Source organism: Macaca nemestrina, chromosome 13 (assembly GCF_043159975.1).
Source record: "Macaca nemestrina isolate mMacNem1 chromosome 13, mMacNem.hap1, whole genome shotgun sequence".
NCBI classification, from domain to species: Eukaryota; Metazoa; Chordata; class Mammalia; order Primates; family Cercopithecidae; genus Macaca; species Macaca nemestrina.
Window position 1 is genome coordinate 105,434,956 of NC_092137.1, and position 24,381 is coordinate 105,459,336.

General features: G+C 45.9%; 1 protein-coding gene across 37 annotated transcripts in view; it reads right to left on the reverse strand.

Moving 5' to 3' along the window:
* Nucleotides 1-6,254: 6,254 nt before the first annotated feature.
* LOC105471788 (interleukin 37) overlaps nucleotides 6,255-24,381 on the reverse strand; it is a 170,577-nt gene continuing 152,450 nt past the window's right edge. For 25 of the 37 annotated variants that reach the window (XM_071077059.1, XM_071077058.1, XM_011724518.3 and 22 more), the window contains 5 exons: nucleotides 12,052-12,209; nucleotides 11,292-11,354; nucleotides 7,915-8,034; nucleotides 7,378-7,520; nucleotides 6,255-6,597 (listed from right to left, as the gene is read on the reverse strand). In XM_071077059.1, coding sequence (XP_070933160.1) covers nucleotides 6,349-6,597; nucleotides 7,378-7,520; nucleotides 7,915-8,034; nucleotides 11,292-11,354; nucleotides 12,052-12,209 — 733 coding nt within the window. In that variant the 3' untranslated portion in view covers nucleotides 6,255-6,348. Of the gene's footprint in view, nucleotides 6,598-7,377; nucleotides 7,521-7,914; nucleotides 8,035-11,291; nucleotides 11,355-12,051; nucleotides 12,210-14,104; nucleotides 17,976-17,996; nucleotides 18,195-21,636; nucleotides 22,874-24,381 lie in introns of those variants that run through there. The other 12 variants (XM_071077081.1, XM_071077080.1, XM_071077087.1 and 9 more) reach the window with 11 other exon arrangements.

Sequence of the window (24,381 nt, forward strand, 5' to 3'; positions counted from 1 at the left end):
GCCTTGCCCTGTCATCCCCACCCTTGCACTGTCCTCACCATTGGTACAGCTGATGCCCGATGCAACAGAGATCCATGACACCCTGGGCATTGCTGATGGCCTGGGCCCCCCAGTGAGAAGGCACAGAAAAGAGGGTTATCGGTACTGTTACTAATAATCATAATGAACTTTCCGTTGATATTATCAACACTACTACTACAAATGATAATAATGGACTTTCACTGAATCCCTCTTAACTCCTCCTGTCAACCCTATGTAAAATAGGTTTTATTATTTTCCCATTTTCCTGGTGGGTGAAATGAGGTTGGAAATTTACTAACTTGTTCAGCTTTCAAAGACACCTACATGTTCCTGGCCATGTCTATGCCTTGTGATCACACCAGGGGAGGCAGGAAATCAAGGCTTTGTTGTCCAACTCTGTAGGAGAAGATTTAATCATCATGGGTGAAGAGCGGGAGAAAGAAATCGCAAGCCATAGGAGCTGGAAGGTGCTCCAAGCACCATTGTCCAAGGGTTAGGTGTGGCCAGGATGCAGTGCAGAGTTTCCCTGGTTAAAGACTGCCTCCTCTCAAAGGATCTCAACCTCACTGGCTCCTGCTCACTGTACCCACCTGAAAGGGGCAATCTTGCTGGGTGCTTCCTTCCAAAGCTTCACTTCCTTCTGCTTTTGTAGAGGGGGTTGTTGTGTTATACTGTTGCTACAATGTCAATGTGGATAAGTATGAAAAACAAAATACCTAATGGAAAGATACATAGAGTATGTACTAAACATTTTTAAGGCATACTTATAAACTTCTTAAAACACACAAAGCAAAATTATACGCTCTTCATAAATATCTACATATAAATATAAGAGCAACATCTGTTCATTTTCTCCTCTTATGTTTATATGTAGATTTCCTGGTTGGATACACCCCCGGTCATGCCTGGGCACTGCTTCTCCATCTACAGTTGGGGTTGGCCTGACTGATATCTGTCTCCCTGGAGGGTACGGTCTACACCTGAGTCTGCTCAGCCTTTCACCCTCATTGCCTGACACAGAGTAAACTGCAGAGGGCTCAGCAGTCTAGCCCACACTGTCCCACTGCATGTAAATAAGCCTCTCCCAGCTGCTGTCTTCGCTGGGTGCCTCACTGCTGGGGACAGTGCACAGCCACCAGATGTGCCACACGACGGAATTTTTCCATGGTTGAGACTCATATCATCTGGAGTAGGACATCACCTATCATGTGTGTTTAAGCCTAGACTGAAAGCTAGTACAGCGGGCTGCCAATGTCCAGTCACCCAGTGTGGGCTAGTCACCCAGAAATGGCTCTGAGGCTGAAAAACATATTACCATTTTCTAATGAAATGTATGGGGAGGAGGCAGTGTTTCTCCAAAGGGTGAACAAGAAAGAACCACTTGCATCAGAATTACTTGGGAAGTTTTTTTTTTTTTTTTTAAGGCAGCTAAATCCCTGAGCTACATCCCAAAACAGTTAAACAAGAATCTCAGGTTGTGCAATCTCTCTTTTTAGGAAGCTCCCTCAAGTGAGTCTTATAGCACAGTAGTTTTAGCACCTCAGGGGCAGTGCAAAGAACTCTGGACTAGGAGTCACAACACCTGAAAGTCTGCCACTTAAAAGCCACATGACTGTAGTAAAGTTACTTGACGTCTCTACATCTGTTTCCTCACCTATAAAATGGGCACACAAATTCTCCCTCAATTGGTGATTGTCAATCACCCAATGCATGTGAAAATTCCCTCATGGACCAGAAATCACCAGGACCATGACAAGGTACTGAACAGTCCCCTCTGCTGTTCCTGCCCCCTTGGGGCAACTGACCTCTGATCCTGTCCTGAGCCCCTGCATGGAGCCTCTCTGATAAAGCACCTTCTGCCAGGGACTGCAGGCAAGGAACAAGGGGGTGTCCAGAGGCTCCAAGTCTCCTGATTAGTTGAACTTTAGAATGCATTTTCCTATGGAAAATTGCCAAGGAAAGGTGGGCTAAGTAAAAAATAACGATGATAACATGTTTTTGCAGTAAAAAATTGAGTAGGCTTTTGGGTGAGAGGTGGAAACCCCAACTATCATGCATTTCAGCCCTCTGGTGGAAACTGTGCTTCAGGCTCTAAATTTCAGGCTCTAGACTGACTCAGGGATGAATGTTCGGAAGCTGAAGCCAATCTGTGGTCTCTTCTCCTGTGGAGCAGGAGTCAGTACTTTTCATAGAGTGCCAGATTCTATATATCCTGCCACATGCTCTGTTGTTACAGTACAAAGAAGGCCATAGACAGCATGGCTGTGTTGGCAAATACACAAAACAGGCAACAAGCTGTATTTGGCCTTTAGGCTGCAGTTTACCAACCCCTGTACTAACACAAGGAGCTCAAAGGTGGCGGTGGTGGTGTGCTGGAGCTAGCTTATATCAGCTTGCAATAGCCAATTCTTAACATCTCTTCCAAACTCTGTGTCTGTGCCTTCATGTTGGTAGTTTGAAATTGGCCGTATGTGGAGTAGTTATGCCATGGAAATTGGCAAAAGCTGTATACCCATCTTCACCAGCCCCCTGAGAACCAGCTGATCACATCACTAGGCATGTGTCCACCAGGATGAGATTGAGGGCTGGGGTTGGTTGAGCCAGACAGTGCATGGGAATGTGGGAAGAAAATATTAGATGTCAGTTCCTATTTTATTTAGTCCTTCTAAGTTTTTAAATTCTGTGTAAGTTTCATAATGTACCAATGCCCGCATTTCAAGACATGTTCTAGACTTTGTTTAATTGATTAGGATAATTGGGATCAAAAAAATGTTGGGAGTCTACCATTCCTAAAGCTATTTATTATATCCTGTGCTGGATAGCTCATTCACGAACAGAGGGCTGAGTGAATAAGGTCTTCTCTTTCTACTCCCAAGACAGCCGTCCTCTTGTCCCCACTGCCTCACTCGGCCCCAGGACCTCGGATGGGGTAGGAGGAGTGACCAGCTGTGAAAGGAGCCTCTGGTTGGAATGTTTCCTATGGGAGTTTCTGCCACAGATTAAATGCCCTGAGATCACCTTTTGAGAGACATTAAATTTCATGAGATGAACAGTTATCACGTTGGGTATTATGAGTTGAATTATGTCCCCCAAAAAGATATGTTGAGGTCCTACCCCCCAGTAGCTGTGAATGTGACCTTACTTGGAAATAAGGTCTTTACAGATACAGATCAACTTAAGATGAAGTCATTCGAGCGAGCCCTAATTCAGTATGACTCTGTCCTTATAGGACAATCTGGACACAGAAACACAGAGAGAAGACAGCCATGTGAAATGCGGGCAGAGACTGGAGTTTTGCTGCCACTAGCCGAGGAACTCTGGAGCTACCACAAACTGAAGGGAGGCTTGGAACAGATTCTCTGTCAGAGCTCTCAGAATGAATCAACACCTGGAGTTCAGACTTTGGCCTCCTGAGCCAGGAGACAATAAATTTCTGTTGTTTTAAACCACCCAGTTTATGGTTCTTTATGGGAGCCCTAACAAACCAATACTTTGGGATTCTCAGATGTAAGGCATAAGGGCCAAAACTTTTTCACTAAACATAAAGATCCATGATTACAATTACAGTTAGGAAAATGAAATTCAAAACCACCTGAGTTTCTTTATACACTTTTTCCAAAATGCATCTACTTTGCAGGGGAACTCATATTACTATAGAAATAAGGAGAAGGCCATCATTTAAATAGAAGCCTTCCTTTCCTTTCTCCCTCCCTCTCTCTTTTTTTTTTTTTTTTTTCCTTTCTTCATTTATAAAAATCTTATGGAGTTCCTACAAGTGCCAAGCGCTGCAGTGGTTTCTTGGCATATATCACAGAGCAAAGCACTTGTGGGACTTACATGCTAGTGGGAGACACAAACAATAAATGTAAGCAGCAAACTATATAGCGTGTTACAGTGAGAACAATAAGACTGGGTAAAGGGGAGTCGGTAGTGCTGGGGTGAGAAAAGTTTCCAGCATTCAATGGCATAGCACACACGTATGTGATCGCCACAACCATGCCTTTTTGTGAAGTCAGCAGTACACAAGGCCTTGTGCTTCAGTAAGGTGTTGATGCGTTTGCTACCTTGGTGGAACCTCACAGGAAGCATAAGTGACCCATGCCAGAGTGACTCGCTATATGTCACCAGGTTGGAAGGGGATGGAGCAGGACCAAGCCCAGGCTGTCTGTATCTCCATTTGGCCTGCATGTTCAGCCTCCTCAAGGCCATGGTCAGTAAGCCCCATCTTCTTTCTGCTAGTCTGTAAGGGAACCAGAGTCCTCACTGCCATGAGACAGCCCTGGCTCAGAGACTAATTTGAATAGCTGTGTCTCTGTCATGAAAATAGTTTTGGGATATTATGAAGAAGACATGCCTTCCTCTCCAAAGTATCGGTGTCACCTAGCCACATTTTTTTCTTTTATATACATACATAATATTTCACATATTTACGGCATACATGCAAGTATTCATTACATGCACTGAATGCGTAATGATCAAGGTAGAATGTTTGGAGTATTCATCGCCTTGAATATTTACCATTTCTCTGTGTTGGGAACATCTACTAAATATACTATGTACTTTTTTTGTCACTGGGCTGGTGTTGATCACCATCATCAGGATCAGAAACAGAAGCCGCTGACCTTGTCAGAGCTTCCCATGGGTGTCATCTCACTTGAGCCTCCATGCCTGGGGTGCTGTCCCTACTCCTCCTTTATGGCTAAGCTTTGTCTGCCTGCCCACCACCAACACGCCTCTCTCCTGGGATTAGCTCTCCAGCTCGGCTTTGAGGAACATCACTGGCCTCATTGGATACAGTCTTGTAGGGAGTATTGATCAAGGTGTGCTGCCCTTCACTGACCAAGGAGTTCATACATGACTCAAACTAGGGCAGTCACATCATTTGTTTGGAGTCTCAATCTTTTGCTAATTGACAAAAAAGATGATTGGCTCTTACCCACCTGAGTGACGGGACCAACGTTTTCTGGCTTCTGTCATTTTTGGCCTGCCAGAAATCCCTGACTTGTTCTTCAGCATGTCTTTCCATTTTGAAAGTTACTTCACATGATAGGCAGAATAATGGCACCCCAAAAACGTGCACATTCTAATCCCCACATCCTGTGAATATGTTACCTTACACAGCAAAAGGGACTTTGCATCTGTGATTAAAGTTAAGCTTCTTTGAGATGTGAGAGTATCCTGCATATTGAGGTGGGCCTGGTGTAAATTGCAAGCGTTATTATATGTGAAAGAAGAAGTCAGGAGGGTCAGAGTAAAGCAGTGTGAGAAAAACCCAAGCAGCGAAGATGGGAGTGGGCCACTAGCCAAGGAACGCAGGTGGCCTCTGGAAGCTGGAAGAGACAAGGAAATTGACTCTCCCCTAGAGCCCCCCGAAGCATTGCAATCCTGCTGATTCTTTTATTTTGGCCCAGTGAGACACATTCCAGACTGACCTCCATAATTGTAAGATAATACATTGCATTGTTTAAACCACAAAGTTGGTGGTAATTTGTTACAGCAGCACTAAGAAATGAATATACCCAATATCCTTCTAGAAAGCTCCTTTCATAGTATACTTTTTGCTTAAATAAGCTAGAAGTGATTATTATTGCTTGTAACTGAAGAGCTAAAAGTAATAAACTAATTTCCAGGCCTCCGTCCCCTATATCCACCCCCTCATTCTGTTTCCAGGCCCTGATTTCTGTTTGACCAGCCTTCCTCTCCCCCATTATGAGGATCTGAGCCCTGCTTAGTGATAGGACCATGCCCTGTTGACAGGCCTCCCAGACACTAACTGGCTGCTCACCTGGTCTCCTGGCTATCATCTGAGCCAGATTCCTTGTCTCTGTGTCTTTTCCACAGGTCAGGTCACCCTGCTCCTTATCTGGGACCCAACTACCCCTTTTCCGTTATCACTTGGCTGGATCGTGACTTGCTGTTACACTTCTTTCTTGCACACTGTACCCTAGACACAGACTCAGCCACTTCTGCCCCAGGATCAATGCCCTCAGAACTTACCAAACCCCAGTGGAAGGACTAATTCTAGAGCACAGCATGCACCCAGCTGCTCCTTCCTGCTGCAAGTATCGCACTCAGACTGGCCACATCATAGCATATGACACACACGTGGATGTCTGATGGTTCAGGATAGCAGTACACAAGCAGAAGCTGGTCTCTTTCCAACCCAGAACTTTGTAATTAAACCAGCTTCTTGCTGTATTCTAAAAACACAAATCCTTAAAGTATGAATGAGAAATGAAACCCACTGACATAAAGGTTAGTGAGCAGATTTTGTGTTTTATGTAACTAGTTTGAGTTAGCAAGGAAGGCATTTGATGGGGCAGTTTCCTATTCGCTGACCTCACTGGGGCTCATTTCAGCTTTGCAAACTGGTTGAAATGAAAATTCAATGTGTTTCCTGTTCTCAAATTTATCTGTCACTCCAACAGGTTCATTACAATTGCAGGAGGTGCAGATGAACCATCCGGGGTGAGCTGCCGACTCCAGCATGTTCCGGGAGCCCACCTGAGCCCTATAAAAGATGAAGGGCCGGCGTGCTGATTCCTTTAGGGCAGCCAGCTTCATCAGTTTCTTCTTCTGTGAGGTAAAAGAGATTAATTAGACAGCGCAGGCTTTGAGAGGCAGAAAAACCCAGCACATGTGCTCATCCTCCGGGCCTTTACGCAGGAGAGGAAGAGAAGAGGGAAGGCAGATGGTCCTTGGGGAAGATGATGTGTCAGCCTTGGTACTGGTATTTAAGGGATGAGAAGCAATCATGCCTTCTTTTCCATACCCTCTTGTCCCCCAAATTAAAAATACATTGAGACAAAGAGAGAGATGTAAGAGTCAGATGGACACCAAAATCTCAGCTCTATAGTTGTTAAAGTTCGTTTAGGGAATATGGCCTAGATCTATATCCAGTTGAGCTTCCTAAGATTTCTCCCCTCAAGTGAAAGGATGCTCCATGCAGGACGAAATTTGCAGAGCAGGCACACTGCCCTCCGAGTGCTCCCTCACACCCTCCTGCCCCGCAGCAGCACGCCAGGGTCCTGACCCAATTGTGCTGCTTGCCACATGGAGGGCCCCAGCAGGAGGGGAGCGCCGCCCGCCCAGGGCCAGGGCCGGTGAGCCCAGGAGAGGAGAATGGGTGCTCAGTTCCTCCTTGTCTCCCTGCTGTGTGGAGTCCCTCCTTCCCTAGAAGGGGCAAGGAACCAGAGAAGAAGGTATGGGACTCTTCTGCCTGGTGCTTCCAGAAAGGTGGATGTCCCTGTAATATTGGCCAAGATAAGAATTTGCAGAAAAGCGAGAGGCATTGAGGATCTTGGCCTTTTACTTTGGAGTAGCCAAAGGCACAGGAATTTGAGCTAGAATTCTCACCTTCAACTGAAGGGATGGATGACTTTGTCCTTTATCCTTGTCACAGGAGAGACAAAACTCCCCTTTAGAGACCCCCAAGAGAATCGGACTTCCTTTCTCCGCAGAGGCTGAGCTCAAGGATGAGGCTAACGCAAAGAAGATCTCTGGAAAAAGACAGTCAGAACATGTGTGGATTCTGAGAGCAGGGAAAGGTCCCTCCTGTCTGCTGGGGTTTCAGGCCTGGTGCGCAGCCCCTCTCCCCTTGACTCTGTGGCCCACATCTCCCTCCATCACACCGGTTTAAGCTTCCTCTTCTTCCAACAACCTAAGTGTCTGCCTCCTTTTTTCCCACCCTTCCAGAAAGACTCTGGTCATCGCTACAGATCTGGTCATCGCTAGAGACCCTTCCTCTGATGCCCTAGTCCCTGGGGCCTCTCCTCCCCGCTTCCACCACCTGCTGGAGATGGGGTATGGTATAGCACGGAGCTGAGCCCACCTGGAGGGAGGCCTTACCCCTGCTGGGTGGGGACAGAAAACACAGCCAAAACCGAGAGTCACCTGGGCGTATGTAGTTTTTATCTGGAACTGCTATGAGATTCCCAGAGTCCACGACCAGTACTTTGTGATCCTGGTCATGAATGCTGAATTTCTTCGGGTTTAAGTTCTTCACCTTTGGACCTAGATCAATATCACCAGATATCAATACTTCATATCGAAAATGAAAGACTCAGTCTTCTCTTCCCCACATCCAAGGGCCCCAGCCTCAGCTCTCCACCCTGCCTGTGGGCTCAGACATCACAGCCACTGAATATTTCTTCCACTCCTGGGCTTTCTATCTCGCTGGGACAAGCAATTTAGCATTCTGTGCAAGCACATGGGTTCCAGATTTGGACAGATGGATTCAAATCCAAGCTCTGCTGTAGGACAGAGGACAAGTTACTAAATCCCTCCAAACCTCAATGTCCTCATCTGTGAAATGAGAGTAATAACAGCACCTACTTGAGAGAGGAGTTATGAGAACTAAAATGCTTACTCAAATTAAGTAGCACTTAGCCTGAGCGAAGAAAATGTCTGACATATAAAAAGGACTCTTTATAATCATTGTTTTTCTTAACTCTCTTTTTTGCACCCTCTGATTGGAGGCATCATTCCATCAGCAGTGCCTGGAGTGGGACAGATCCCTGCACTGGCCAGTCTAAGAGAGCGGTGATGGGAGAGTTGGGAGGGGTGGAGGCAGGAAGCCTCCAGGAGTCCAGCACGGTGCAAGGTTGGGCTTTAGCGGCTCCTTTGAAAAGCCACAAATCTTGCACCTTGCCCTGGAGGAAGAACTTCTAGCGGCAGGACCAGCCACAACAGTCCTCAGAGGGTTCTTAGGGTGTGGGCTCCTAGCAACTCATTTGGGCCAGGTCTGCCTAGAGTAAGGTCTTAAAAGGGAACCTCCCCTCCTGGCCTCTGATTGGACAGGTGACCCTCACCTCCACAAAGAGCTCAGGCACTTGTTTGATAAAGGGCAGGGGCCCCCAGGCTGGGCCAGTGACTGTCAAGAATGGGTGGGTGGCTGGAAAATGGCAAATGTGACAATATGACAACACAGTAACCACCACACCATGGGAAGCTATAATATGGGTATCTGTGGTAGGCAGTTCTAATGTAGAGAATAATTCTAAGGTGCCATTCTCCCCCCATGCCATAAGCACACGGCCTCTGCCTGGGTTTCTCATTGTGGAATCTCTTCCTGGTCTTCTCATGCCCAGACAGAGGGAAGGACTCCTCCTGTAACACCGGCTCTCCTGCCACCTCCTCCCTGCAGCCCTCCTCAGCCCCCTCTGCACAGGCTGGCTTCCTCTCTGGTGCTGCAGCGCTCTGCACTCGTCAGTGGTACCTGCCTACAGGTATTGGTGTCCTTGTCTCACCACCCTACATCATTGTGAGCTCCCCAGGAGCAGGCTCCCTGCCTGACTCACCTGTGATCCTCCACCTCCCAGCCTGTAGTGCCCCAAGCATCGTGGACACTCTCAGCGTCTATCGAAGAGACGGCTGGCCCCAGGCAAGATCCTAAGTAACTCCCCAGTGATACGGGGCCAGATGAGATCCATGGTTCTCACCCTTGCCTTCCATCAGAATCTCCTCGGGAGCTTTTCTGGGCCCACCCCAGACAGTCTGAGTTCATGGGGCAGGTGCAGGCTGACTGAGAGTCACTGAGCTAGCTGAACTCTAAGCCTTTCCATTTCCCACACTTTAATGTGCAAGAAATCACCTGCAAACTATGGTTCAGTAGGTGGGGTGGTGCCAAGACTGCCTTTCTGATGTGCTCTCAGAGCTGTGGGTGCTGCTGGTCTGAGGACACCCTTTGAGTGGCATGGCCTAAGCCTGTGGCTCTCAACCCTGGTGCACACTGGGAATCACCTGGTGAGTGGTATTTTAAGACCATGGCTACCTGGGCCTCACACTCCTGAGATTCTCATTCACTTAGTCCAGGGTGAGACTGGAAAATGCTATTTTTAAGAAGCTACTTTTCTAGCACTATCATCTTACTTTGTACCTCTTAAGTGCTTCTTAAAGCTGTTCTTTCCTTTTGTTTCTATCACAGCCTGACATAGGATCTCAGCGTCTCACATGCAGACCAGTTCACTGTCCTCCTAATTGGTGTTCTTGCTCATGATCCTTGACCCCAAATCTTTCTCAAAGCCACTCTGAAGGTGTGAGTGGTTTTAAGGTGCTGGCCGTTGTTTTCTGTAGGGAAGTTGTACTCCAACAGCAGCAGTAACATCAGTGCCAGCGCCAGCTTTAAGGCACTAGTAATTTTCTGCAGGGCAGTAGCTCTCAGACTTTCAAGATGCATCACGACAACCTGGAAGGCTTGTTAAAGCAGCCCCCAGAGCCTCAGCCCCCTGAGTTTCTGATGCAGGAGGTCTCTGGTGGGGCCTGGGAATCTGTATTCCTAACACTTCTAGGAGCTGATGTTGCTGACGTTTGAGGACCAGACTTGGAGAACCACTTCTCCCAGATTTGAAGGACATCCCAGCCCTGACAAGGAGAAGTCATGACAAGCCCGACAGAGAGGCTTGTGCACTTGGTTCCACCTGAAGTGGACATAGTGCAGATCCAAAGCCAGCAATGGTGTAACTACAACAAAACCAAAACATCAAAGGTAAGTGCAGCAGCAGCAGTGGAGCAGTGACAGCAGCCTCCCCCTACTGTGCCAGGCGCCCTTACACACCTGGTCCCATTTGTCCTCTCTGCCACTTTACCAGTGAGGCTCAGTATTCATGCATCCACCTGCACTAGAGCTGGGGCTCAAACTGAGGTCTCCTGACTCTTTCCTGAGAAGAGGAGGTGACGGGAGCCTTAAGCCTGAGTCAAGCAGACAGATGTTATAGTACCTTTAAATCTCCACATCTGTCACTGACTACCTGTGTCACCTGGGGCAGGGAATCTCCACTGTCCATCTCGGTTTCCACGCCTGAACAGTGGTAATGTTAACAGTTTCCTACTGGGGTGTTGTGGTGTTCAAATGGCAGCATGAGAGGAAGGTTCAGTCTCCGAAAGCACCGCCCTGAGCCCTTAGTGGTGTGGGTGTCCCTGCACCCCCGCTGGCCACGTGGCTGTTTGTCATCAGTGTTGGGAGGGGGTCTGTGTCTCCAGTCTCTTGACTATGATCAGAAGAGGCACCTGGAAGGTTCCCAGGCACAAACTCTTCCTTGCCCTGTGCCTCTTAGCAGGTGAGCATCACCTGCCCCTCCCCGGGCTCATCTTTCCCAGAGTTCTCTCCTGATGGGATTTGCTTCCGAAAAGGAAAGACTTCAGCCCCATCCAGCACCCTTAGGTGTCCCCAGTCTACAATTCTCCCACCCTCTAAGAGGGCCCAATGGCGCCATCCCCCATCCCCACCCTCACACCTCAGCCACCGCCATCACCTCACCCTGGGGCCTTACTTGTGTGAACAAAATTCATGGAGGGGAGGCTTGGGCCTGGTTCCAGGGGGCTTCCAGCCGGGTCTGCAGTCAGACACAGTGAGGTTAGCATATGCAATTGGGATTTTCCAAGGATTTAGGGGTATCAAGGACCATGTAATTCCCTCTTCTGTGTATGTGCTGAGAAATACTACAGCAGCATGATAGTAATGACATTAAATCATAGCTTCCCTCTTCAAAAACACAGAATAGAGATGAACTGGCTCAGGGGTTTGGCCTCTGGCATGCTACAGGCCTCTCCCTTCACACCTCAGTAGACAGTCATTGGGTCAAAAGCCTCCTCCTATTGTCCCCCAAGGGCAGCACCCAACTGCATTCCTCATGGAGTACTCAGATGCCCTGTGCCTGGGTCATTTTTTCAACCCAGCTTCAGAGAGTCGCTTCTCATCAGAGGTTTCTCTTCCACTTGGGAAGGTTGGGAGGGAAGAGATGCATTTTGAAGGATATGCAACCATCCAGTTGGCAAACAGGATGCTAAAGCCCCAAATCTGTAGGTGAGGACGATCCTTTTATCTACCACCTTATGTGCCTGGACACTGAAGCAAAGCTTCCTTTTCCCTTCCAGAATTTCTCTTGTCTAGTTATTTGTCCAGGGAAGTTTGAAAGCTCACTGACTGTGCATGGTCCGCAGGAAACAGCTGGGTCTGTGCACAGCACCTAGCAAAGTCCTGCTCTAGGAATTACACTTTGGCCCTGAGGTGGATTTCTACAAGAACCTTACCTTCTGAGTAGCACTGGGGTTCATCTTTTTCTGAGTAGCACTGGGGTTCATCTTTTTCCCAGTCTTCAGAGCCCGTTTTCACTCCTGAGTTCTCCCCGACAAAGGACATTTTCAACGTTGAGTTATTACTCATCAGAAAATGGAATGAAGTCCAAGGCCTAAGGAGATAGAAAGGGGACCAGTTATGGCATCTTCTGACCCCAGGACACCTTGCTGGATGTCCCTGGTGCTGAACATACCACTGGCCTTGCTCTCTAGTTAGAAATGCTTGCTGCAACCAGAAAGGCCCCAAGGGGCCAGACCATGCTCTCCTGCCTGTCACTCCTTCAAAGCAGAATTTTCCGAACTGTGAGTCACAGTGCTAACACACAGGGTGCAGTAGCATTTTTGTGGATCTTGGCGTTTTATAAAAATAAAATAAAAAAAGTTAAAAGTGCATTGCTCTAGTCTTGGGGCTGGCACACTATGGCCCTTGGCCAAATCTAGTCCCTGACTGTTTTTTTAAATAAAGTTTTATTGAAGCATAGCCATGCTCTTGTTTACATATTGTCTGTGGCTGCTCTGAGGCTACAATAGCATGGTTTAGTAGTTGAGAGATCATCTGGCCAGCAAAGCCTAAAGTACTTACCGTCTGACACCTTCTATAAAAGTTTGCTGAGTCTCTGCAGTAGCCTAATCTTTGCCTAACAAAAAGCAGTTGCTCTGCAACCTCTTTTCATGAAAACCTAAGCCACTAAAGGTCCCAGGAGGCCCAATCCCTAATATCTTAGGATAGGATTGACTCACATGACTTGTTTCATTGGGAGGGGTTGGAGGAGATATATTTATATATACAAATTCTGCACACCCTATCTCAGTTGACAAAGAGCTTTCCACAACATCAGCCCAGGCCAACATAGGACAGAAGTAGAGCAAAAATTGGTATTCCCATCTTACAGATAAAAAATCTGAAGTTAAGTGACTTGTTCAGGATCATATGACTTCTAAGATTGCAGAGATAGGCAGTTTGTGTACAAACCCAATCCTTTGAGAATGGTTTAGGAGCAAGACAAAGGGAACAAAATTGTTCATGCAAAAAAAAAAAATGACAAGGAAGGGCTTCAGGACTCAACAATAAGGACGGTGAGCAGGAGCAGGTGGGTAGAGCTGATGCGTCTTCAGGACTCAACAATAAGGACAGTGAGCAGGAGCAGGTGGGCAGACCTGATGCGTCTTCAGGACTCAACAATAAGGACGGTGAGCAGGAGCAAGTGGGTAGAGCTGATGCGTCTTCAGGACTCAACAATAAGGACGGTGAGCAGGAGCAGGTGGGCAGAGCTGATGCGTCTTTAAGGACAGGGATATCTGCTATTTGATTTTAACCTGTTTGTGGTTTGACAGTATCCCTGAATACATGAAGCACAACTGCCTTTGTCATGTTGGGGTAAATCAAAGGACACAAAACATTGGAGGCACTTGACTGAGAATGTGGCAGCCGGAACATCAGAGCAAGAGATGTCTGACAGAAATGCAGGTATCCAAAGACATAAAGACACTGTGGTGCTGCTCAAGGACAGAAGGATGCTTACAGGCTGGAGGACCTGGGGTCATTCCTGGGAGGTACTCATGAAATTAAGATATTATCTGTATTAAGATAAATGCAGGGAGCTTTCACGGAACTCCCTAAAGAAGCAGTGCATCTGGCCATCTGAAATCCATCTCTTTGCACTCAAAATCTGTTCCCAAGGACCAATATTTTCTAGACTCTGAAGTCAGTCTCCTGAGCCTTCAGAGAAGGGACTAGCAGCATTTCCAGGGTTTGCGGGTTTCCTAAGCTAGTGTCTGCCTGGCCCTCCAGCAATGCCCTACTTGTTGGCGGAAGCCCTCCTGGGAGAGAGCAGGCTGCTACTGGGGCTGAGAGCAAGGTGTTCTGGGCAGGTCTCCAAGATCATATTTAGAAATTCAGATGTGCTTCCGGTGGAGATAAAAAGCAAGGGTCGAGATGGCCAGATGCTACTCTACTTCCCCATCCATGCCTGTTGGTCTTGAAAGCGAGCACAGGAGGACCACCTACCTGGGCGAGGGATCCTCGTGGTCTGTGGCTCTGTCTTGGACTCCTGGAGCTCTGTTTGCCTTCAGTTCTCAGGATCCTTTACCTGAAGGAGCTAGGTCTGGAACTCATGTGAGTGGCTATGCAAATACAACACAGTATTCCTTTAGCCAATAATAAATAGCATCCTCGGTTATCAGTCATCACTCATTTCCTGCTATTTTCCATGCCAAGGGTATAAACAAATTCCTGTGGGGGTAGTGCCACTCTGCTAAGGACTGTGCCACACCCATTCAACACATTTCAAGGCACTTGTGATAGATCAGGTGGCTTCCGGTCCAGTCCAATAACAGAGGTATAGAAAACAGAGGAGAGTGAAGAAAAGAGGGTACACAGGGTTTAGATCAGCCAATGAGCCTGGGAGGTTCAAGGAAGCCCTTGTTCTCATGATGGTTCTTTGCCCCAATCCCAGAGTTCATGCAAGTGGAGTCCCCATGTCCCAGAGAAAAATGTTCTCCTTTCATGTCCCCTTCCAGGTACACTCCGGGATGCACTGACAGTGCCCTATATCTCTTCTGTGTCCCCTCTTCTTCAAAGGTGACATGCAAAGGAACCTTCCTTGATCAAGCCCTCCAAGGACTAGCTTCCTTCTACAGCCCCTTAGCTATTTACCTGCATTTCCTTGCATTTTTCCATTGTATTTGCCCTTGTCAGTTACTATGTATGGCTATGTTTTACAACGCCACACACAGCTGGTCAGTATGAAGGGAAATCCACATAACCAATTAAGGTAATAGCTTCTGGACCACCAGCAGCAGCATGTCAATAACACAGGAACAACAGGCCAGCACAATAGTCAACCACCATGCTCTCACTGTGCCAGGTCTGGGCTCAGCCCATTTATTTCTTTTTCTCCAGCCAAATCCTTTGATGACCCTGGGGGTAAATACCATCCTTCCTGTTTTACAGACAAAAGGCAGCGCAGTTTAAAGAGGATGTACAATTTACCCAAGATCACATCCTTAGTTACGGGAAAAACTATAACACAGGGCTTTCTGAGCATGCTGCAGCCTGATCTCTTAAACTTCACCGAAGACTGTGGTCTCATCTTGTAGCCTTTCTTCACACATGCATTTATGTAACATACAAATACAAGAATGTGTCTGACAAATTATTTTGCAAGGTACATTTCCCACCTAATGTATCTTGACTTTTCTACTCAATATGATATCTCAAACATCATTCCATTTCATCAATACTTCTCTACAATAGGATATCTAATTACTGCAAGGTATTCCACTATTTGTCTAAAGACCTGGAAAAATGTTATTCCCTTGATGGCTAGAATAAAAATCCCTGATTTGTCGGTTAAATTCCCAGTAAGGAGACACATAGCTTTAGAGAACTTCTTGATAAACCTCTTGGGATGGGATGAGATTGTGAAGGAAAAGAGGAAGTAAACATTTTAAAAAGTCAAAACAAACACTAACTTATCTTCTAAGAAGGTGGTTGGGGTAACTATGGGCACTTCTGTGGTACTGACTTCTGGAATGAATGAGGATGTGAGTGTAGGGGCAGCAGGTCCTTGCTCTCAGGACAGGGGAAGATGGAGATGCGGGGAGGGTGCCATGTTGTGGTAGTTGCAATAGAGACTTGTAGAGATTCAGCCGAGTGGTTCCGGAAAGGAAGGGAAATGAAAGAGAAGAGTTTGTCTGTAATAGGTGTTGCTACATAGTGTAGTATGGAGTATTCATAAACCTTTGCCTTTATTATCCCATATAAAACCTCAGTAAGTTCGATTATCTGTACCAATACTGATATACAAGGGACACTGTTTGTTTGTAGGAGGTTGAAGCTCGAGAGAATAAGGGGCAGCTAACTTGTATGTCACATATGGACAGATCATAGTTTAACTAATCCTCAATTTTGAACATTTGAGTTATTTTCACTTTTACGCTATTATATGTATGAGATATATATCTATATACACATATATGCATACATAATTCTGCGCTTAATATGCTTGTCCAAATCTTTGCATATATCGTTGATTACTCCACTAGGATAAATTCCTACATGTGTAAATGCTAGGCCAAAGGACATACATATTTTATTTTATATACTTTTAAAAATTTTCTATCTTACAGTGATTTTTAAGGACTCCAATTTATTGGAAAAAAAATTTCACTTTTCTAACTACTCACTGCAGAGGCAATCACCATTCAGACTTTTGACAGGTAGCTGAGTTCCCGTGTGTATGTTTCTGTGGTATGTGTGTGTTTTGGGAGATGCATGATGCATGTATGCTTTGTGTGTGTATGTTTTGTGCATATGTATTTTCATGTCATGTATAGGGTTGAGAGGTGAGGCCAGATGGACTTCCTGGGTCTAGTGGGGACTTGGGGAACTTTTCTGTCTTACAAGAGGATTGTAAAACACACCAATCATGAACTTTTCTGTCTTACAAGAGGATTGTAAAATGCACCAATCAGCAGGATTCTAAAAGTAGCCAATCACAGGGAGGATTGAAAAAAGGGCACTCTGATAGGATGGAAACAGAACATGGACGGTGCCAATAAGTGAGTAAAAGCTGGCCTCCCCAGCCAGCAGCAGCAACCCGCTGGGGTCCCCTTCCAGGTTGTGGAAGCTTCCTCCTTTTGCTCTTCACAGTAAACCTTGCTACTGCTCACTCTTTGGGTCCGTGCCATCTTCAAGAGCTGTAACACTCACTGCAAAGGTCTGCAGCTTCTTTCTTGAAGTCAGAGAGACCACGAACCCACTGGCAGGATCTATCTCTGAACACAGGTTTGTGGGCATGTTTGGTGTGTGTTGTGTGTATATATTTTGTGTGTGTGTTATGTGTTGTATGTGTGGTGGGTATGAATGATTTTATGATTTTGTGTGTGTGTTATGTGTGTGTTGGGCGGGGAGAAAGGCCTTTGGTTCCTTTGTATCCACAGCACGAGACAGGGCTCAGCATGACTAGACATTTGCAATTGATTTATTTACATGAAAGGTATCCCCTTTTGCACTTTAGGCCGAAAAAAAAAAACGGTGCAGTAGAGCGATGCTCCTCCATTTGAACCAGCCTCCTGCATTCAAGGTGGCGGATGTGCTGAGACACATCCAGGAGTTGTTTTAAGAGGATTACCAGATGGCTCTGGAATCCCATCCATTCCCAATGATACTCTTTTGATATTTCTGAACAGATTAGACCCCACTGAGAGATTCCACCTTTAAAGAAATTCAAGTGGCCACTTGCCAGCAAAGCCAGGTAAGCTGACACAAGGAGACGGACAGCACATGCTGCGAGGCATTCCCTTCATCAGACACAGCGCCTGCCCAGCGTGGGAAGCCAGCGTCCTGGTCACTTTGTGGGGCCAACGCTGCTGCTCCTTGGGTGACACTGCAAACAGCATGTGTCCCCAGGTCACTGGCCATCCTCTCTGATACCAGACATTTTGGCATTTGGGACCCTCACCTGAAGCTTCTGGCAGCTCTGGGGGAGGGGGGCCTGTTCCCCCATGCACAAGTTATTTCAATAATTTACACCCATTTTTTTGTTGTTATTTGGGCCATAGGTGTGAGTTTTAACAGAGACGAGGGAAAACTCTCAAGAGAATGTTCCAGATTCCTGGGAATCCTATGAGCCCTCCTCCACGTGACTAGGACTGCATTTTTAAAGCCTTCATTTGTGCAAAGGTCTTTGTGCTGACATAGTAATAACCCATTCCAGGGGCTTGGGCCATGGCCTCCTGTCTCGGCAGCATTTCTGGGTTAAGGGGCAGCCAGTGATTGTCCTCGATGCTTGGGGCACTACAGGGTGGGAGGTGGAGGATCACAGGTGAGTCAGACAGGGAGCCTGCTCCTGGGGAGCTCACAGTGATGTAGGGTGGTGAGACAAGGACACCAATACCTGTAGGCAGGTACCACTGACGAGTGCAGAGCGCTGCAGCACCAGAGAGGAAGCCAGCCTGTGCAGAGGAGGCTGAGGAGGGCTGCAGGGAGGAGGTGGCAGGAGAGCCGCTGTTACAGGAGGAGTCCTTCCCTCTGTCTGGGCATGAGAAGACCAGGAAGAGATTCCGCAATGAGAAACCCAGGCAGAGGCCGTGTGCTTATGGCATGGGGGGAGAATGGCACCTTAGAATTATTCTCTACATTAGAATTGCCTACCACAGATACCCATATTATAGCTTCACATAGTATGTGGTTACTGTGTTACCATATTGTTTTATTTGCTATTTTCCAGCCACCCACCCACCCCTGACACTGGCCCAGCACAGGGCCTTCCACCTTCCATCAAACAAATGCCTGAGCTTCTGACTGAGGGCTAAATCACCTGCTAGTTGGGAAGGGTCCCTGTTATAATCCCTGTCTAGGCAGGCCTGGTCCAGATGAACTCCTAGGAGTTCCCAGTGGCCCTGGGAAATCCCCTGGCCACTGTTACAGCTGGTCCCGCCAGCTGGAAGAGGTTCTTCTAGGGCCAGATGCAAGCTCTGTGGCTGCTCCAAGGAGGCTCTGCAGCACTAGCTCAGCCTGTACCATGCTGGGCTCCTGGGGACTTTCTGCCTTCATCTCCTCCTTCTTCACTCCTCCATTATTGCACCCTTGGCCCAGCCCGTGAGGAATTTGTCCCATCCTAGGTATTTCTGATGACATGATGTCCCCAGTCAGAAGGTGCAGAAAAGATGTTTAATAATAACAACAATAATAAACGCTTTGTTATTTTCAATGGTCAGGCATCTTACTAAATGCTGTTCATTTAATAATATTTTTAATTCTCAAAAACCCCTATTAGGTGGGCTGTATTACAATCCTCACATCACGCATGAGAAGTCGGAGGTTTGGAAGGATTTTAAAGGTTGCTCTACGTCCCACACTAATAAGTGAGAGAGCTCAGATTTCTACCCATGTCTGTCTAACTCCAAAGCCCGACTTCTGAATCTCTCAGCAGTTTCTACTGTGACAAAGACGAATGACAAATCCAACACTTTCCAGGGCTAAAGGCGAGTGGCTCAGGAAATAGTTTTTCTAGTGTTCTAGCTGAATGTCTGTCACTCACATTCAACCCAGAGTGGAAGGGAACCCTGGGAGTCTGGTAAAACTGCTCGGTCTTCACACAAAGGGAGGAGAAAATTGTCCTTTTTTGCTTCCCACATTGTTTCCTTGGCCCAAAGGCTAGGAAGCCATGTCATTGGCACGTACTGGGGAGAGGATCTGTATGCATGTGGCTCTGTCTCTTCCCCTCTGACTGTGGGGCTGGGCATCCTGAGGACGAGTGTGTCACCTCCTGCCACTCCTTTCCTCCTGGAGGTACTCAGCACCAACTCAGATTCTATTCTCTGGAGGTCTCCACACAAGTATGGGCTAGGAATTCTCAGAATGACCCTATGCTGTGAGACTGAAGCTCCCTCTCGGACAACTAATCCCACAACCTGGCTTCAGTGGAGTGAGTAATAGGGAACTCACCTGGGTATAGATCCGTGACATATTGTACAGTCCAATGTTCAAAGAATTGAAGCATTATTTGATAAGCACCAATTTGATTCCTGCCTCCTGCTTCCTGCAGCCTGCATTGTCATCAGATGCTGTCATTTCTTATGATTTGTCCCGGCATGTATAGCAGCAGGGATAGAAAGGCTAATTCTCCCCTTTAGGACTAACCATGCTCAAGGGGTTGGGTAATGCTGGGGAAACTGATCCAGCTGCAGATGCTCAATGGACACATTCAGTCTGATGCCCAGAGCAGAGTCCAAGGGAGTACGGCAATGCATTGTCTTGGTAAGTATTCAGTTGGGGGAAGTGGGAGGGGTCCCACACGGGTATGAGCAAATCCCATTAGGTGGGAGGAGCGCAACGAGGAATCTGGGTAGGCGCTGGATGCTCCAGATAAGCATAGTCAGTATCTACAAGGCCCATGAACAACGACCAGGGGCCCGGTCACAGGAATGAGGATTGGAAGATTAGCAACTTTTAAGGGGCCAAGATATTAGACAGTAAGCAGGACACAGCCCAGAACAAGAAACAGTAGGGAAGTGGAAGAAATTATGTGATTTCATGTTTACTGTCAGAAGCTATGGAAGTCAGTAAAGACATGGTTGCAATCCCCATCATTAGTGCTCTGCTTAACATCTTCTGAATGTCAGTCCCCTCGTTTTAAGATTGCGTTTTCCCACAATGTCTGTACCTAAATGTTTGCGTGTTTTCTACAGTTGTTAGATTTGGTGTTCTGTATCTATTCATGAGGATCCTATTGATTAAAATGTATTGGTCCTGTTGATTAAATGTTTGCTGTCCTTACTGCTCTCTTTTTATTTTTTCGGTCATCTTAGTCTATCAATAATATAAGAGGTACATTAAGATCCCCCATGTAATGTAGATTTATTATTTTGATCTCAATTTTGGCATTATATATTTTTGAAGCCATGTTATTCGTGAGCCCTATGATAATCCTCACTTCATGGATGAGAAATCTGAGGTTTGGAAGATTTAGAAATTATCTATATGACTTACACTAATAAGTGAGAAAGCTCAAATTTGCACCCAAGGCCGGGCGTAGTGGCTCACGCCTGTAATCCCAGCACTTTGGGAGGCCGAGGCGGGTGGATCACGAGGTCAGGAGAGCGAGACCACCCTGGCTAACATAGTGAAACCCTGTCTCTACGAAAAATACAAAAAAAAAGTAAGCAGGTGTGGTTGCGGGTGCCTGTAGTCCCAGCTACTCAGTAGGCTGAGGCAGGAGAATGGCATGAACCCGGGAGGCGGAGCTTGCAGTATGCCGAGATCACACCACTGCACTCCAGCCTGGGGAACAAAGCGCGAGACTCCGTCTCAAAAAAAAAAAAAAAAATTTGCACCCAAGTCTGACTAATTCCAGAGCCAATTCCAATTTAGAATTGTTATATCTCCCTGATGAACTGAAGCTTTTATCTTTAAGGAGACACCCTCTTTATCTCTACCAATGCTTATTGCACATTTTCAGATACAGCTGCTTTTTTTAAATTAGTTTTTGTGTGGTATATCTCTTCCCATCCTTTTTCTTTCGACCTTCTCCATTCTTACATTTTAGATGTGCCTTTTTTTTTTTTTTTTTTTTTTTTGAGAGAGAGCGTCTCTCTCTTGCCCAGGCTGGAGTGCAATGGCACGATCTCAGTTCACTGCAACCTCCGCCTCCCAGGTTCAAGCAATTCCCCTGCCTCAGCCTCTCAAGTAGCTGGGATTACAGGCGCCCACCACCAAGCCTAGCTAATTTGTTGTATTTTTCGTAGAGATGGGGTTTTGCCATGTTGGCCAAGCTGGTCTCGAACTCTTGACCTCAGATGATCCACCCGCCTCAGCCTCCCAAAGTGTTGGTATTACAGGCGTGAGCCACCACGCCCAGCCAATTTTGGCTGTATCTCAAAAACAGCATAGGTTCTATTTGCTTTCCTTATTCAGCTTTATAATATAAATCATTTACATCAAACATCTAAAACACCATGGATTGTAACACACAGCCATATTTTATGTATGAATTAAAAAGAGAAACACCACCAATTAGGTCCTGAGACACTCACCTTAACAATATCTCTGTGATGTGCATAAATCAATCACATCAGTTTCTCTGAACCTCAAAATTTCTTTCATCAATTCTCGAGATATGGCAGTTTCTCTGGTTTTACATTCCCAGAAGCAAAGAAAAAGTACACAGCTTCTTCAAGTCATGAGTAGCTTCTTTTTTATAGCTCTTGACGTTTGCGAAAAGGAATGGAATTCCTTCACTAATAGTAAATTTTCATCCTGCTGTTCTATTTCTATGACAAGGCAGAGGGCATCTTTTTGAAGACATTTGAAACAGCAGTTAAACTCAAAACATGTGATGACAATGACACACAAAACTCAACTTATAACCAAATGAAGAGTTCCAACCAAGTTGACACAAGCTGACTGACAGAGCTTGTAATACACACAGCTTGGCATATGCCTCCCCATTTCGGAGATGTAAAAATATGAATAAATGTTTGCCCTTAAATCAATGAAACAGAGCATTTGGACTGAAAATCTATGACTGTTATAGTGTTTTCTATTCATTATTCTCATTCTGTTTCTTCTCCCCCTTCTTGCTTTCTTTTGGTTTGAATATTTTCTATCGTTTCATTTTTCTTCCTACTAGTCTGAAACTTATGCATTTATTTTCTCTTTTTTACACTTACCTAAAATTACTCTGTAATTCATGGATCCTTAATTTATTTAAAAAACTAATGTTAATGAGTAGCTTTATTTTCCTCCCATCTAATTTAACGCCCACAGAACACCTTCACTTACCTCAATCCTCTCCCAACTTATATGCTCTTAATGTCATATATGTTAATTCCACACATTTTAAAATTTTCTAAAATAACACTATTTTATAGCATGAGCGTTCATTTACATTTTTGCATATATTTAGAACTTTCTTTGCTCTTCATTTCTTCTTCTATTTATGACCTCACCTCTGGGATCATTTTCCCTCTACTTGAAGTACATATTTCAGAACCACACTACTCAGTATGGCAGCCACTAGCCATATGTAGCTATTGAAGTTTAAACTAAGTAAAATCGAGTAATATTCAAAACTCAGTTCCTCCATCTCACTAGTCACATTTCAAGTGCTCAGCAGCCACATGTGACTAATGACTACTGTACAGCAAATATATAGGACATTTCCATCATGGCAGAGAGCTCTACAGATAGTGTTCATCCAGAGTTTCTGTTCCAGGACCAAACAGGGCTGGGCTGCTGTTTCTTGTGGCCCAATAACGAGATGCAGATGAGCTGGGGAGGAAGAGAGTTTTTATTTCTGCAACCAGTTACAGGGAGAAGGCCTGGAAATTATCACCAGACCAACTCAAAATTATGACATTTCCCAGAGCTTATGTATCTTCTAAGCTATATGTCTGTGTAAGTGTGCATTCATCTAAAGACATAAGTGATTAACCTCTTTTAGTCTATAACTAAGGTCTGAGTCCTGAAGACCTGCCTCTGGATCCTCAATAAATTTACTTAATCTAAATGGGTCCAGGTGCCGGGGTGATTACCCTTATCTTGTCCTCTGCTAAATCATGGAGGTTTGGGGAGTTCCTTCAGACACCAGTAAACATGTTTGTGGAGGTCTGGGGGAGTTTCTTCATCCCCACAATAAAACTTGTTTAATACTAAATGGGTCTTGTTAAGAATTCCTTCGTGATTTTGTCATATTTTAAGTCCCAGAAAAGGCCTAGGCAAAACTCTTGATGGGCTTTTATTACCTTCCAACCTTTGTGTAAGGGCACTGGCTTTTAATATTTAACTTAACCACTTAGTACTGAAACAGTTGTTGTGGAGGTCTGCATTAGTGAGGCCTGGCCTGCCACATTTCCTTTTCTGAAGATATTATGGTAGTGATCACCTTTGTGAAAGGAAAATAAATCTTGGGGCCCCAAAATCACTAAGCCAAAGAAAAAAGTCAAGCTGGGAAGTGCGTTAAGCAAATCTGCCTCCCATTTCATTCCTAAATAACAGCTACAAGGATAAAAAAGCTGCATACCTCCCTCACAATATTGCTCACTAGGAAATTCCTTGTGGACCCCCAGATCTTTACCCTAAAAGAGTTCTGTTGAATTTCACTCTGACAATGTAAATTGATAACTTGTCCTCACAGGTACAGGACAAAGGACAGAACTCAAAGTCATCCCTCTTTGCAACTGAGACAAATGCATATCTGATTGCTTCCTCCACTCTATGTTTGTTTTATCTTAGATAAAAATGCAGATTCACTGAGCTAGAGGAATGCACAAGTGACTATTCGTCTACCCGCCTCTCATATGTAAACTGCTGACCAAAGATTCAAAAGAAGGCAACCATTCGCCTCTTATCTACCCACACCTTTTATTTTATTACTTTTTTAATTTTAATTTTATTTCTTTTTGAGATGGAGTCTCGCTCTGTCATCCAGGTTGGAGTGCAGTGGCTCGATCTCGGCTCACTGCACGCTCCGCCTCCCAGGTTCATGCCATTCTCCTGCCTCAGCCTCCTGAGTAGCTGGGACTACAGGCGCCTGCCACCGCGCCCAGCTAATTTTTTATATTTTTAGTAGAGACGGGGTTTCACCGTGTTAGCCAGGATGGTCTCGATCTCCTGACCTTGTGATCCACCCACCTCGGCCTCCCAAAGGGCTGGGATTACAGGCATGAGCCACCGCGCCCAGCCCCCACACCTTTTAAAAATTTATTCATCTTTCTCCAGTATCTGCCCTTTCCCGCTTAAGTATTGAAGCCCTCAAAATCACTTTTGGAGAAAGGCAC